The sequence below is a fragment of the Eptatretus burgeri genome, chromosome 8 (assembly GCF_056783735.1).
Source record: "Eptatretus burgeri isolate ZD-2024b chromosome 8, Ebu_testis_v1, whole genome shotgun sequence".
NCBI classification, from domain to species: domain Eukaryota; kingdom Metazoa; phylum Chordata; class Myxini; order Myxiniformes; family Myxinidae; genus Eptatretus; species Eptatretus burgeri.
Window position 1 is genome coordinate 45,516,811 of NC_140968.1, and position 15,873 is coordinate 45,532,683.

The following is a 15,873-nucleotide window of genomic DNA, read 5'->3' on the forward strand; positions in this document are numbered from 1 at the left end:
TCGAAATTAATCAAACAAAAGAGATGACTGCTGAGGATGAAAACTTTGCAGCAAGTGAGGATCTAAGTGTTAAATGAGGAAAGTTATTGTACTGATAGTAAAATGTACATTTGGGGAAAGTTTGGGGTTGGGAGGGACCAGTTTTGGACAGTCCATGTGATTTTGCTGAGCACTACTCAACATTTAATTGCATATATGAAGACGGCTCATTTAATTCCTGCATAGTGTTAACACAACCTCTTTTGATTTATAATTGATCCCCCTATGAATGCAACCTTAAATTGTGTTAGCTTTAAACCAAGCTGTCTGGCAATGTGCTGTCTGCTTTACCTCCTCCAGCTTCCTTCTGCATCCATCTTGTCCACTTTCCACCCCAGATCCTTCTCGTGTGTGACATGCTCCAAGACTGCCTCTTTCATAATGTAATCCTTATTTTCATTATTTTTACTCATCAAATCACTCTACATTTCCTTGTGTTAAACTACATGCAGAAATCTTTCATCCACGCTTTGAAATATCTCCTGAATCCAATCATCTCTCGCTCTGTTATAGACCTTAACTCTCAGCTTTGTTTTATCTGAAAATTTGGAAAGCAGACTCTCAACCCCATTCTCCAAATCATTGAGGAAAATTTTCAGTAACTAACAGAGTTCATTCCCTCTCTTCCATGTCATTTGTGGACCGGCTTCCACCAGGTGGCACTGTACAATACGCATTTACATAGAGAGAACTGGGGTCCAATCCCCCCCACCCCCCAATGCCCGACCCTGAACCCTCAGGCCAAAGATTTTTTTTTTTTTTTACTGCCTAAAATCAAACACCAAGAGTACAATCAGCAGTTTTCAACTCATTCCATCATTCCAAAAAAGTTCGTTTAGGAATGTATTGAAATCAAACCAACAGGCAGCAGACAAACAGACAAACCCACAAACACTCACAAACTTCTCAAATTATAGAAGGATAATGGTCCTCAAATTGATCCCTGGGGTAGCCCACTCACTTACATCCTCCCAGCTCTCCCTCCTCCCACTCACAGCCACTCTTTGCTTCCTAAAATGAAGCCAGTTTTTAATCCAATTAACTACCTGACCAACCACTCCAAAAGCCCTCACTTTGGCTAACAACCTCCGATGTGGTACCTTATCAAATGCCTTCTTAAAGTCTCGATATACTATGTCCACTGCACGTCCCTCACCCACCCAATCAGACACTGCCTTATGGAACTCTAAAATATTTGTTAAACAAGATGTCCCTTTGGTAAATCCGTGCTGATTACCTTTAATTAGTTTGAAATTAATAAAGTCGTTCACCATCCATTCCTGAACATCTCCAACACCTTCCCCACAACTGAAGTCAAAGCTCACAGGTCTCTCCTCAAACTTCTCTGGATCCTTTCATAAACAATGGTGTTACATATGAAACAGTCCAATCCTGCAGTGCCTCTCCTGGCTCCAGTGAGCTGATAAAGACATTCGTTAACATCATGTTTATCTGCTTCAACACCTCCCGTAAAGGTCCACAGAATCAGAAAAACATGTTTTTTTTTTGTTTACCTTGTCGAGGCTCGTATGAGAGCCAACACACAACGCACATCATGGGGGACATGAGACAAGAGAGGAGGGAGTGGGAAGGACAAAACAGTGGGGAACAGAGACATTAGGAGATCTGTGGAAGGGAGAGGGATGGGATGGGGAACATGGGGAATAGAAGATGGACATCACAGAGACTTTCAGGAAGGAAAGCAGGGAATTTGAAGGTGGGCTTGGATGGATTATTGGGGGTAGAAAAGATCGAGGATTTGGATGGGGGATGATAAGAGGTGGTGGTGATGAACAGCTGTTTTGAAAGCCTGGAGGGAAGAATGGGAATGAATAGAGTGAGGGAGTTTATTCCAAAGGCGGGAAAAAAGAGGAATGAAAGAGTGAAGATGAGCAGTGATTCGTGATTTTGCTAGTTTTACCAGAAGGGGGTTGTTGGCGGACATTGAGCGGCCTGCGGAAATGTGGTGGGGACAAATCGCAGAGAGAACTGGGGGGGGGGGGCGAGGTTGGAGAGGAGACGGTAGAAGACAGAAAAACCACCGACCAACCTGTGGTGAATGAGTGCGAGGCCCAAAGACTCAGCTTCATTGTGGGAGATGCCGATGATCCGAAATGCCTCGGTTTCTACAGCGTGAAGCCGAGAAAGGTGGGAGGCAGGAGCACCAGCCCAGAGGGGAGAGCAGTACTCCATCAGGCTGCGGATAAAAGCTTTGTAAGTGGTCAGGAGCTCAAGAGGGCCGAGGAAGGACTTTGCACGATGGAGGATTCCCTGTCGGCGACTGGCTTTGGAGGCAAGGTTTGAAATGTGTCTTTCCCAGGAAAGGTCATGGCAGAGAGTGAGACCCAGAAACTTGAAAGAAAGGACTTCTTCCAGAGGATTATTGAGAAAGTGGATGGGGGGATTTTCTAAACGGTCCTTTCGAACAGACAGAGTGAGTGTGAGATTTGTCCAGATTGAAAGACATGTTCCATGTGTTGGACCAGTTTGTGATTTTATCCAAATCTGCAGTGAGCGAAGAAGCTGCAGCTTGCCGGTCTGAGGGATGACCGTTGGTACGGCAGAGGGTGGAGTCATCAGCAAAGAGATATAGAGGATTTTCCCAGGAGTCGGAGCGATCATTGATGAAGACCAGAAAAAGAACAGGGCCCAGAACGCTACCTTGAGGAACTCCAGCCTGGACAGGAAGAGGGGATGAAAGAACTCCATTTAGGGCCACACGTTGACTGCGACAGGAGAGGAAGTCTGCGAGCCATGAGTGGAGATGGCCTTGGATACCATAGGAAGACAGTTTGGTGAGTAGTGCAGGGTGCCAAACTGTGTCAAAAGCACGTGATATGTCCAGGGATACGGCTCGGATTTCCTGTCTGGCATTGAGGACTTCCATCCATTGTTGGGAGAGCAGAAGCAGCATATCCAGGGTAGAGTGACCTGGTCTGAAACCAAATTGATGATCAGAAATCAAGCCATTGGAGAAGAGGAAGGATTTGATGTCTGAAGCGATGATGGATTCCATAACCTTGCTGATGATTGGGAGAAGGCTGATTGGTCTGTAGTTACAGGGATCTGTTTTTGCACCTTTTTTATGTCGGGCATTGATGTTTGCAGATTTACAAGCAGATGGCAGATAACCTTGAGCAAATGAGAGGGTGGATCGAACAGTGAGAGGGTGAGAATGAACAGAAGAGCAGGTTTTTAGGACACGTGGGCTGATGCTGTATGGACCGGTTGCAGAATCTGACTCGAGGTTTGAAAGCAAGCTCTCCACCTTGTCAGGAGAAAAGGACACAGAGTCCAGGGACAGTTGGGTGCGACTGGGTAAAGTGGGTAGAGAAAGTGATGGGTTTTGGACACAAGATTTAGCTGCAAACACCGAGTTTAGACATTCAGCTTTATCACGTGTGGAATCAGCAGTGCGGCCATTTGAGGTAAGGGAGGGGATGGAGGGGGAACATACACCAGAAACAGATTTGATTACACGCCATCAGGATTTTGAGGAGGGAGAGAGGTTTGAGAGTTCAGACTTGAGATGAGAAAGGTGTTATTTTCTGGCTCTCCTGAGGGTAGATACACACTTGTTCTGAGCTTTGTGGAAGGAACTGAGATTGCCCTCAGTTGGGTTTGCTTTCCATGAGGCAAAGGCAAGTTGTTTCAGGACAACTGCCTCACCACAAGCTTCAGTAAACCAAGGGCGGGAGGAAGGGTAGGACAACTGAACACGAGAGGGGATAAATCTGTGCATGAGGGAGAGCAAGTTTCTTTGAAAGAATTCCCAAGACTACGGCACCCACTACAACGCCTCAGGCGGCGCGCACTCCTTATATCCCTGGCAGACACGATGATCACGCCGACCACTCCCCCACCATCATGCCCTGCCCCGCAGGCCCGCAGGCTATACCACCCTTGTCTGCCAAATTCACATTCTGACGGGTTGTGAGAGTTGTGAAACCATAATCCATTGTGTGCTGACAATCTTTCCCTCGATTACATCATGGTAGTTCATTCTATTATCTTTAAGGGTGGTACCCGATAGGTTTGATTTTTTTTTTTAACTGTAACACCTCAAAAATTATTAGAATTAAAAATCACATTCAGTTCTTTGTTTATTACTTAAAATGAATTATAATCACAGAAAATTTTTTTTTTATGATCCTGGCCCTGGAGCTTTATGTTGACTTGGCTCTCCTATCCACTTCTTTACTTCCTCCCCATCTACACCTGGAACACCTCTAAAAGCCCTTCATCACCCCCAGCTTGATTTTCTCAGCTGTTGCTAAATCCCCTGACTTCGTATGGAAACGTTGAAGCAAAATATCTATTTAATAAGTCTGCCATCCTCAATTCACGATGAACATTGACTGTAATTGGTCATCATTGACCTTGTTACGACAGCAAGACATTGTGAAAATAAATAAAAAATAAAAAATAAATTGTTTTGTTTGAAGGGTACCACCCAAACATGTTTAAAGAGTACCACCCTTTGGCTGATGATGACCTCTGATTCTGATGAATGATTCGAATGATGTTCAAGAACAGCTTGAATATATATTTGAGTCATTGGTCCGTTCACTCGATTGTGATGGTTCACATTTTGTTTCCAAACACATTAATTGTTGCAGTTTTAAAACTTCGTAACAAAACTTACAATAACGAGCATTCCAACTTCCATGCAATATTTATTTGCTGACATTTGGACCATTCATTCAAATGCACATTCAACAAATATTTGTATTGATTACAAATAGGGTGAATGAATGAAGGGTACAGCATTGTACAAAATCAATTAGACAAACCACAAACGTTCATATGTCTCCAAGTTTATTCGATTCAAAAAATCAAACAATACAATAATTTACTCAACGGTGGTGCAGCTCCAGATTTGATGACGTCAGGGACAATAAACACTGTAAATCTGCACAAAGCAAGGGCAGCTGTAAGCAGTGGAAATCAATTGCAGGTGTTGATGTTTTGCAGGAGCATTTTCATAATAATTGAGAGTTCATCAGAAGGGTTTTGTGGAGAGATCTCGATGTAAGAACACGATGGGTACATCGTCAGCAGGGCCTCTTCATACATGCGTTTGGCAAACTGGGGTTCCACCTGCACAGCAGCACGTCCATACCTTAACCTTAAGCTGTGCCTTAACACGACGAGCTGGCCCATATCCTGACACCACCACAACACAATCACGTTGAGCAATCACACATGCCTGCATTTGATAATTATCTGCAAATTACGTTCAATGAGCTGTACACACCTGTACTGTGACGTGCTGTGCATGGATACATTTATCTGTAAGCTTCTCTCCAAAACACAGTGTCACGTGGAATCTCGGAGCACGCCCCAGCCCTTGCATGTACAGCTTCAGTTCTGTAGAAAAGAACAAAGAGATGAGTTCGTCACAAAATTCAGTACATAAATCCCCGAAGCACAAATAAGAGGCAGCATTATCTCACCATGCATAAATTGCCTGCAATCGAACAGTTTGACCCACACATTCCTCTCCATCTTATTGGGATTGTTTGGATCTTCTGTACAAGGTCCAGTCCAGAACACCCTTGCCATGCACAGGCGATATGCATAAAGCCCGTTCATAGTCATAAGCAAGAGGAGACCTCGTTCGACATGTTTTAGGATCATTTCGGTGTGGAACCGTTGTTGATGGTCAGATATGTGCTCAGTGCTGGGAAAATGAAACTGGAGGATGTCCCGAGGGCCAAAGACGCTTTCATCGTGAATATCCAGCACGCTGGATGAAATGCGGCACCCATTTGTGTGCAAGGCCTGCCACTTGCACACAGTCATGCTCTTGTAGAAACACACCAGCTCCATCCCTACAAAGACAAAATTAGGTTATCTCTCAGTTTTGTCATGTAAGCCCGAGTGTTTGCATGCTATACCGAGTAACAGAGTGATGTACAAGGTATTGTTAGCAGGATAGGACAGGATGGTGCAGAGGAAGCTCACTCACTTTTGAGCTGCCTAGTTTGGGTTTCATTTTGGCCTGATAGAACTGTTGGACAGGTGTTTCGAGGCATGGCATGAAATACGAAGTGTGTTTTCCTGGGAGACCCTGCCCTCCTTGTGGGGATAACCCGCGTCGCAAGTTGGTGTTTGCGGTTTCAACACGTGTGCCCACGTGTTGTATCCATATACAAACCGACCTTTATTTATTTAGGCTATTTATTTTTTGCGTCACGAACCTTCCCGGAAGTTCCCTGAGTCCACCTCAATGGATTTATTGAAATCCATTAATACTTTCTCAAGTTATAACACCACAAACAAACAAACAAACAAACAGACGATAACTGAATCCACAGGATGGATTCAGTTAAAAGTGGTAGATGGACTCAGGGTGTCCTCGGTAAGTTATTGAATAAACGAGGTAAAAATGAAATTGATCGTTGAACAAGGAATTGCCCGAATAACTTTGTCATATCTCCATGATCTCTGAAAAAACAAAAACCTAGAAATCAATTTGGTTCTTATAAGTCGATAGTACTGTTTAATGAGTTATAGCACTTAGTTTGGTCATGATCATAAGTTGGAAGTCAATCGGACTTGAAATGGCGTTTTTATCGCAATTTGAAAGTTTTGACCCGACCCCCCCCCCCGACATTCGACCCCCCACCGCGAAGAAGGGTGTTGGTGTGACACCCCCAATGAGATGCAGAATTAAAAGTTGCACATTTCGGATTTGGTTTGAAGTCGATACGAGCATTTTAAGCGGATGTTATTGCGAAAATAAGAATTTCGGTTTTTCGGTGACCTTGACCTTGACCTTGACCTTTGACCAAGATTCACCAAAAACGACAAGTGTCTGAGTTGGACCATGGCCGATGTCTGTACCCAGTTTGGTCATGATCGCTGAAACGGTGTGGCTGCTGCAGGGTAAACAAACACACAAACAAACAGACACGCAGACACACACAGAGAATGACACACACAACCGACCAACATAATTACCGAAATCCGAAGGATTCCGGCAATTAATAAAAACAAAAACAATAGTCCAGGCTCTCGGGGGTTCAAGGTGGGGCGAGGAATTTCTATGTAACTGCTGTATTTATCGTATATCGCCACCTGGTGGAAGCTGGTATTACTAGCATAATACGATACACCATTGACGTCATAAAAGTGGGGGAATTAATCCATCCATAAGGATCGGCTGTTTGCCAGGATATTAATAATAATAATAATAATAATAATAATAATAATTAATGACACGGTAACTTGTTTTATCTTTATCCCAGCTCCCAGATTTCGACAAAAACTTTGTGCCACGATGATAAAATGAACAAAACAGACACTTGAGGCTTTCCTGAAAATAAAAGTGCAGTATTTACTGAAACAGGTTTTCAAGGACTACGGTAATCTATATATTAAGGTAGCAGCAGTTGTCTGTCTGTCTGTCTGTCTGTCTGTCTGTCATGATACGTCATTACATCTGGGACGTCATGACGGTGGAGGACGGGTGACTCCAACATCCGCCATTTTTATTTTCGTGAACTTCAGGCGGACCACATCCTTCGAACCTGTTATAGTCACAATCGCCATGAGCTACCTTTTGTGTTTTCCGTACAGTGTGAAACACAAACAAAGCAACTGTTAAAATGATCATGAAATATTGAAAGGATCGGAGTCACGGCCCTTCCAAGGACACATGACGTATCGTCCTCAGGCCTCACTTTCAGGCCGCTTCAGGATAGTTGTTGTCTGCAGCGATCGATGCAGCATTATGGACTTCCTTCCTGGGTTTTTTGCCCCTTGAGAGAGTTTGAGGCTTTTATCGCGGGAGTAACGAATTAGCCGAGGTTTCTTAACACAGTCATATCGTTTACAGAATAGTAATAATAATAGAAACGATCATTGTAACTCTTCAGTCGCATTGTTGTGACTGCGAAGTAACTGGATTAAAGCGGTGTCTTGTCCATGAATCAATGACAAACGGTGTACTGATCATCAAATCCTTCCGGTGGTCTGACAAGGGAGGTGACCAAACATCCTCAACGCCTGCACGAAAAACTCTCCATTGTGGTGACATTGCATGACGTTAACTTTAAGAACAAATCTGCACCTGCTCAATCGACTTAATGGTGCAGACGGAGAAAGTCTAAAACGACTCGAGCATTATGCTGGTTGGTTGATGCAACTGGGTCAGGGGCACCTGCCTTCTGTGGAGGGTAATCTTTACCATGATGTAATTGCATTACCACCTGGTCTGTATGTGAACTCAGAAGATGACGTTGTCAGCCTTGTGTATGACGCACTTGAAGAACCATCCAACCATACAAATTCTGAGTGGTTGGCTTCACGTGCAATTTTAACCACAACAAATAGCATGGTTGATCTTCTCAACAACAGCATCATTGACCGCCTGCCAGGTGAACCTTTCATCGTTAAAAGTGACGGATCTTTGGCCGATCAAAACCTGTCCGCCGTTTATCCACCTGAGTTTCTCAACTGAATAAAATATTTGAGGTGTGCCACAGTAGGATATGTCACTGAAGGTTAACACTCCCATCATGCTGTGAAATCTCAACCCTCACAATGTCCACTGTGACGGAACATGTTACATCTTAACCAAGGTCACTGATGGTCTTCTTGAGGTGCAGGTGCTCAGTGATGAGCGTGCTGGGTCTATTCTCTTTATTCCTAGAATTCCTCTTTCTCCATCTGACACGGATCTTCCTTCCCAACTCCGACGACGACAGTTTCGGTCAGGCCAGCCTTTGCGATGACTATCAACACAAGTCAGTATCAGAGGCTGTGTGTGACGGTATGGAGGCCTGCTTCCCACTAGTGTTGTTACACACGGACAGCTGTACGTTGCACTGACTAGAGTAGGAGACCCACTTGATCTGTGCATCTTTGCCAACCGTAATGAATTCCGGATAAGGAGAGGGATGGAGCATGCTGCAGGCGGACAAACCCGCAACGTTGTTTTTAGTGAAATTGTATAAACTCAGGGGTTTTCCATGGAATCCATGGAATTCCATGGAATTCTGGTCTGTGGGTCCCTGCTAGTTAAACATTAAACGTGCGCCTAAGTTATGTCATTTCAGTTCACAATGGTTTATTTGGTGTTCTTCAGACAAACAATATGGCGGTTGGCTGTATTCAACAGATAAGCCTCTCATAGTTTTTATATTTTTCAAGTATACTCTTAGTATACTTGAAGTATACAAGCACTCTTAGTTTTTATATTTTTCTGTATTGATGTTCCATCTGAAGGATCACGTTCGCTACGCCAAAGTTCTCTGCGGGCTGGTGGTACTACAGTCGGTGAAAGTTACAAAGCTGGATCTATTTTCTGTCTTCTGCGATGATTTGTACCCAGGACCAGACAGCTCAAAAGCAAGCATAGCTGCTCCTGAGCTATCCTTCTGCTCAGAATGAAAGACCATTTTACATGCTTTGTTAAAAACAAAATACAAAAGGAAACGTCATACCACAGGTGTATTCATCAGTGGCAAAATGATCAATGCTTGCTTCAGAAACCTGCAAGCAAACATGCCTAATCAATCACTGTGGTGACACTGCAGTGCTTTTGTTTTAAAGCTGAACTTGGGGGCCATTTATTTTTTACGTACGCAAATATGGAAGCATTCTAACCCCACTCCTGACTACCCCCTTCCAGATCTGTCCAAGGTAGGCATCTTGCCTTCACTCCGCTTACTCCTATTTCCCCTAAAACCGATTTCCATCCTCTCCCAAATCCTGCTCCTGTACCCTACTTTTAATTTCCTCTCCCCAAATCCTCCATTCTCTTATTTTTCTCAATTTCAAAATTTTCAATTTAGCTCTCTCATACGTCCGTATTAAATAGATGGCCCCTTCCAGTGTGCATGAAACTATAGTACGTTTCAGCAGATGGATCACTACTGATCAATTAGGGAAGTTACAAAAGCCAATGTGAAGATGGTGATGAAATGCTCCATTACCATTGCATTCGGTGGGTATGCAGGTGTCAAGAGCAAATGTCTTCTTTCCCTTGCATCGCTGAAACTGTCCTCATCTGCATTTCACAACGGAAGAAATCGGTGTGAGATTAAACCTTCCATTATATCTTAATTCATGGTCCTTAAATTACTGGCTAATACAACTTATATTTTTCATAAACATTAAACTAGTATCGGTAAAATGTGGTTTCAGTATTGCATGGAAGGATGCGAATGGCATGTTGAGCACAGTAAGGACACAATGTACTAACATGAATTTGCTTCGCACACGTGATGCGAAAAGCAAGTTAAGCAATCGGTTCACCCCTGTCCGCAATTGTCAGTTTATGATCGAGGAACAACTTGATTTCAATGGAATGTTATATTTTTAACACGAATCGGAACGTCAATCGGAATACGAACCCATAGTTTAGCAGTACTTTGGCTTTGAATTTGTTCCGATCGTGGATACGCAGAGAGGAGTGAGTCATAAAAAAAAACAAGACAACACTCTGTTTGCCTGTCTGGCGGTGAAACAAAATTCAAAATCATTCCAAACAGGAAACTTACCGGTACTGCTTTTAAGGATGTCAAAAAGGACACAAACAACAGGCACGAGGAACTAATGTAACGTGTTAGACCGGGTGGTATAAAAGACCATAATTCCCATCTAAGCATCTAAGGTTTAAAAAACTCCAGAATTTTTTTTTTTTTTTCTACAACCTTTAAAATATCTATTTTATTTAAATTGAATTGTATACTTAAAAACTGTAGAACACAAATTGCCTTTTGACACTTTCAAAACCCTTCAGTTTAGTAATACTTGGACAAAATATTACGGCATTCCAATCAAATACTCTGCTTGTAGACCCCGTCCATGCCCTTGTTTCTCAAGACAGCATGGGGTAAGGTGTCCTATGAACTCTCTATAGTTGTATCTGGTATCACGTCCTTTTGGAATCATATGGTGATTGAACCCGTGAAGGCATCAAATCGGTGATATTCCGCATGACAGCCTGATCCAGATTTTGCCAAATGTGGAGTACATTTTGTTGCAGCTGTTGTGTATTACTTGTCTGTGGTTGGCTTTTATGCAGCTCCCAATTTAAAGGATAGCCACAATGTCTTGTCACGCCTTGTAAAAATTGTGGCATTGCCTTTTGTGCAGAGCGTTAATTCGTTTACTTTTTCATTGTTTTCACATTGAGTGAACGTGACCTTGAATGACACAAGCAATTACACAATTGAACAATGGATTGTTGTCAGTGTCTGGGTTCACAAACGTCCACAAACAGGGAAAACAATGGAAGAGGTGTGCATCAACTTCCAGCAACGATTCCCCCAAGAAGCTCTGGAGAAAAAGCCTCTTCTGCTTTGGGAGCATCAACTCTTTGCAACAAGCAACATAAAAGATATGTCAAAACACTGGAAGGCCATAAACTAGAGGTCAGCTGTGTAAGTTGGTCGAGGAATCTGTTGCCAGGTCACCAAAAAAGTCGACCTGTAAATGATCCGCGGAGCTTGGAATACCAGGTTCGATGATGTAAAAGCACATGAATAGTGACCGAAAATTGCCTCGACATTTCCCAATGTTTGTTCAAATTTATCAGACAAAATGCTCTGGAAAATGTCCCACAAAGCATGGCATAAAATTATTCTCTGGAATGACAATGATGGAGGACAAACTGATCCATTGAACACTTAAGACTTGCATCATGTGCTGTAAAATGTCTAATAAAGTAAAAGAGTACTGTAAATGTATGTGGTATAACTTGTAGAACACTTCATTGTTGTCAGCTAATATGATAAAAGGCAATGTCACAATTTTTACAACGGGTGACAGGACATTGTGGCCAACTTGGATATGTTCCCAGGCATGTTCGATGACATTCATGCCCGAGGACTTTGTGGTGTTCAGCAAATAATCCTGCAAAAAACTAATGTTCTGTAGAATTTGTACTATTGTGCATTGTACAACTATTGAGTTCTGTAGAATTTGTATGGAACATTTTTTGCAGGGAAACCGCAGCCCAATCCTTCTCTTCCAGGCATAGTTAGTTCAGGAAGTATGGTGTATGGCATCATCTTCTCCAAACATCACCTTTGCCTGCCATGTTTAGCATTTTTCGTCAACTGACACACCGATGATGATGTTTAATGAGTATCTTTTGGCTCAATCCATGACAGCACCTTCCTCTTCATCTCCCCTGGAATAAAGAATCCCACAATTTCCCGAGAAAACTAGAGAGTTCAGAGAACACCTTACCCCATGCAGTGCTCAGGTATATAATTCAATTAAAGCAAAATAATGTTTTAAAGGTCAAATAAAAAACATATCTGGAAGTTAGTGCCATTGAAGCAGTCTTGTATGTAATAATAATACCATTCCTTTTGTGAAGTAAGGGCACAAAGAGCTGCCAAGGCAGTTTCATTGGCAAGGAGTACAGTCGTGGACAGGTCACCTCTCCAACACAGGTCACCCCGAAGGGTTATTACCCCAATTCACTGATACTCATTTTGCCAACCTCAGAAGGATGACAGGCTGAGTCAACCCCAGCTGGTGTTAATTCAACGGTATATCATTCAACCGTGTTAATTCATATACATATATATATATATATATATATATATATATATATATATATATATATATATATATATATATATATATATAACATTCAACTGAAATTAAGTTAGTCCTCAATTATAAACTGACGTTTGTTGACGGATGGACAGACAGACAGAAGTGAAGCGATTGCATATCCCCACTTTTCGCTTTGTGGGTAATTATGGATTGAGTGATGTTGCACAATGTTGGAATTGCGCCCTAACTGTGCATGGCACAGCGACAGACTACCTTAACAAACAAAAAAGTAGCTCTCCAATTGGTGTTTACCTTTCTCACGTGCCCCCATCGCAAGAATGCGGTACACCTTGTATGATTCAGCTATATGGGCCTGGCTGAGCTCTTTCAACTCTTGGAAGTGTGGACTTTTGTTGAGAGCGCAGCGTAAACGAGCCTTCCATGTTGAGGGATCGGGTTTGTCCATCCCTTCACGGTATTTTCCCCTGTGCACTGTCCAAGCCTGTACGGAACAAAACATTATGACTGGACATCTATGTTCACACGTAAAAAGAAAGATCATTTTTGCTCCTTCAGAGTATATAATTTCCTCACAGCATACCTTTTCCCTGAAAGTGTCTTGGAAACTGCGTTTCGTGACCGAGATGATGTCATGGGTCAATAAAGAGGATTTTACTGCTTTGATCACCGACCTTGCATGATGTCGAACCCGTGAAATGTCTGACTTACCCGAGTGCGGGTGACAAGCCCAAAGGGCTCCCAACAAACCTTCCCCAACGAATAATTAAAAAATATCCTGTTAATTTGGTCATAATCTGAAAAAAGTTTGTCAAGCACACAAATCAAATATCAGGTGCACAACATCAGTACACGTACACTAACTATTATGTTTCAAGAACATACTGGAAGGCCAAGAGGTCTTTAAGATTCTGCATTGGCAAAATTGAGCGATGACAAAAAATGCATTATTTTTTAAGAACACAATTTGACCTTGACCTTTAACTTTGAGAGGTATGATGTAAATTAAGGATGCTTGCGCCTTGCCCTAGGCTGTCGAGAAAGTGCAATTTCATCCGATCAGGTAAACCCGAGTCGAGTTATGGTTAAAAAATATCTATAATTGGGTCATGACCTTAAAATTAGGTCAAGGTCAAAAAACATCAACCCTGCATACTTTTTTATTCCCATTATTGATGCAAAATTTTATTCTGAAAATCCGAGCCAGATTTGAGGTGCAGCTCGAACATTGGCAGAAAAAAAAAATGAATGAAAAGCCGAAGTGGTAGTTTCGTACATCTCGGGGGTACAAGATGTTGACCTTTAACCTGGAGGGGTATTATGATGTAAATTAAACTTAAATGTGCCTTGCTCTAGGCTATCTAATGTGGGCAATTTCATTACGATTGGATAAACTTTAGTGGAGTTATGGTGAAAAATGGTAAAATGTCCATAATTAGGTCATGACCTTAAAATTAGGTCAACGTCAAAATGTTAAGGTCAACCTCGCATAGGTTATATTCACATTATTGATGTAAAATTTCATTCCGAAATTCTCCGCCGGCTCACAGTTACAGCTCAGAAATTGATACAGTTTGGAAATTTGGAGTGTTGAGACGTTGGCGTCCCGTCTGCCAGTATTAGTTAGTAAATCTTAGTTTGTAAGCAAGGAAACAAAACCAATTTTTTTTTTCTAAGTGGTGGTTTAGTCTTCCTTGGGGTCTAAGAAACTCTGTAATACGATTAAAAATTGGGGGCACAAATTGTCGAAACAAACTCCGCAACAGCAACAAGCCTTCCCCAACGCTATATGCATCGGACGGAGAAGGCTTTACAACGGCTGTCACAGTCATGTGTGGAATCCACTTTAGTCATTACATTACCAGAAAAGAGTCTATAGCGAAGTATGTTTGTGCAGTGCAATGGCCTTTTAACATATGAACTGTGACAGATATTACAACCGCTCATTGTGACAACCCAACCGAGTCCCCCGCTGATTGAACAGAGCCATATTTTGCCATGCCATTATTTATCAAGTCAATATCAAGTAACGCATCAAGTCAATCAAGTATGATAAAACAATGATAATTTTTGGAATGCTCCTTCTTCTTCCTTCTTTCATATGCAGCACAAAGCTGCGGGGACCATCATTTGCTGAGGACGCAGCTGTGCCACGAATGCAATGCCCACCGTAAGTCAGGACAGGCATTTGTAATATGTTCAGGGTACAGGTGATATCTTGCACACATACTCATTGTGAAGGACACTATGGGATCTTTAAGGTTTACTATCTAATACTGGCAGACGGGATGCCAAGTTTGAACGTCCATCAGAGAGAGAGAGAGAGAGAGAGAGAGAGAGAGAGAGAGAGAGAGAGAGAGAGAGAGAGAGAGGGGGAGAGGGACGGCATACACATTGATGAATTTCCCCGCCTGCGAAGCACCAAAATAACAATTTATAGCTGGGTCGAGATGTATGGCATGCAATGTGTTGAAAACACTCACAAAGGTGTAATAATCAAGCACATACCTTAAAGATAGCCGAATCCACATCATTGCAATGTCTTTGTCTCCCAGCGTGCTTCCAAGGTATACGAAATGTCGTTTTCTCCTCGTCTTCCCACTCTAGTCCAGGATACATGCCACTTTCAATCTGTGCCATTATCCATGCCTTGAGCCCAGAAGATGAAGAATATGAGCTTTGGGTCATGGGATCTTGACTGTCTACTGCAGGGGTGCACATATTCCGATGCACAGGAATGTTACACATTCCACATCATCCACCCCAAGGCTGCAAACTTTAACTGGATTGGCAATTTCTTTTTCAGATTACAAATCGAGAAACTTGAATCGTTAAAACCCTAAGCAGCTTTATTTGTGGCATACCAGTTAGTCAAATGTATGGTATACAGTATCTACGATCCTTGGAGGGTCACAGCACAAAGACAATGAAACTTCATGCAATATCGTTGAGGTTGGACACATTTATAGGGTGGAGAACACGCCGAAGTACCACCCATATCCAGCCCTCAAACCGCCCTAGGAAAATGCTGGGTGTGAGAGCACAGTGGAAAAATGATGCCCATCAACCCACAAGGAATGGCATCCGGAACCACAGGCTCGGAATGTCATGAGAGATGTCATCATACCACTTGGAATTCATTTCCATCTTCCTTAAAATGATGGATCAACTGAATTCCACACTTCTAGAATCACACATCGAGCAGTCTTAAAACGGGAGACAACACGAGAATGCTCGTTGCAGTGTTGTTGCTTGCAAACATTAAATATTTCGACGAAACAGTCAAAGCAC

General features: G+C 42.5%; 1 protein-coding gene across 4 annotated transcripts; it reads right to left on the minus strand.

The window, feature by feature from the left end:
• Positions 1–4,840: 4,840 nt before the first annotated feature.
• On the minus strand, positions 4,841–15,544 carry LOC147021653 (interferon regulatory factor 4-like). Of its 4 annotated transcripts, none has more exons than XM_085891842.1 (8): positions 15,447–15,544; positions 15,091–15,231; positions 12,877–13,066; positions 9,984–10,057; positions 9,492–9,540; positions 5,496–5,873; positions 5,297–5,409; positions 4,841–5,139 (listed from the first exon to the last, which is right to left on the minus strand). In XM_085891842.1, exons 2-8 carry the CDS (start codon positions 15,220–15,222, stop codon positions 4,987–4,989), a joined length of 1,089 nt encoding a protein of 362 aa, XP_085747968.1. In that variant the 5' UTR covers positions 15,223–15,231; positions 15,447–15,544; the 3' UTR covers positions 4,841–4,986. The 4 variants fall into 4 exon arrangements, with proteins under 4 accessions (XP_085747968.1, XP_085747967.1, XP_085747965.1 ...); XM_085891841.1 differs by having other exon boundaries at positions 15,091–15,287; positions 15,447–15,510; XM_085891839.1 differs by having other exon boundaries at positions 15,091–15,525.
• Positions 15,545–15,873: the final 329 nt, after the last annotated feature.

Bases quoted from the DNA above. Each gene is read 5' to 3' on its own strand.
- LOC147021653 (XM_085891839.1), bottom strand. From the start codon at position 15,330: ATGTGTAACATTCCTGTGCATCGGAATATGTGCACCCCTGCAGTAGAC. The intron at 13,067-15,090 runs GTATGTGCTTGA...TGTTCCGTACAG, and splicing joins TGGATTCGGCTATCTTTAAG to GCTTGGACAGTGCACAGGGG. The intron at 9,541-9,983 runs GTAATGGAGCAT...GTTTGCTTGCAG, and splicing joins CATACCCACCGAATGCAATG to GTTTCTGAAGCAAGCATTGA.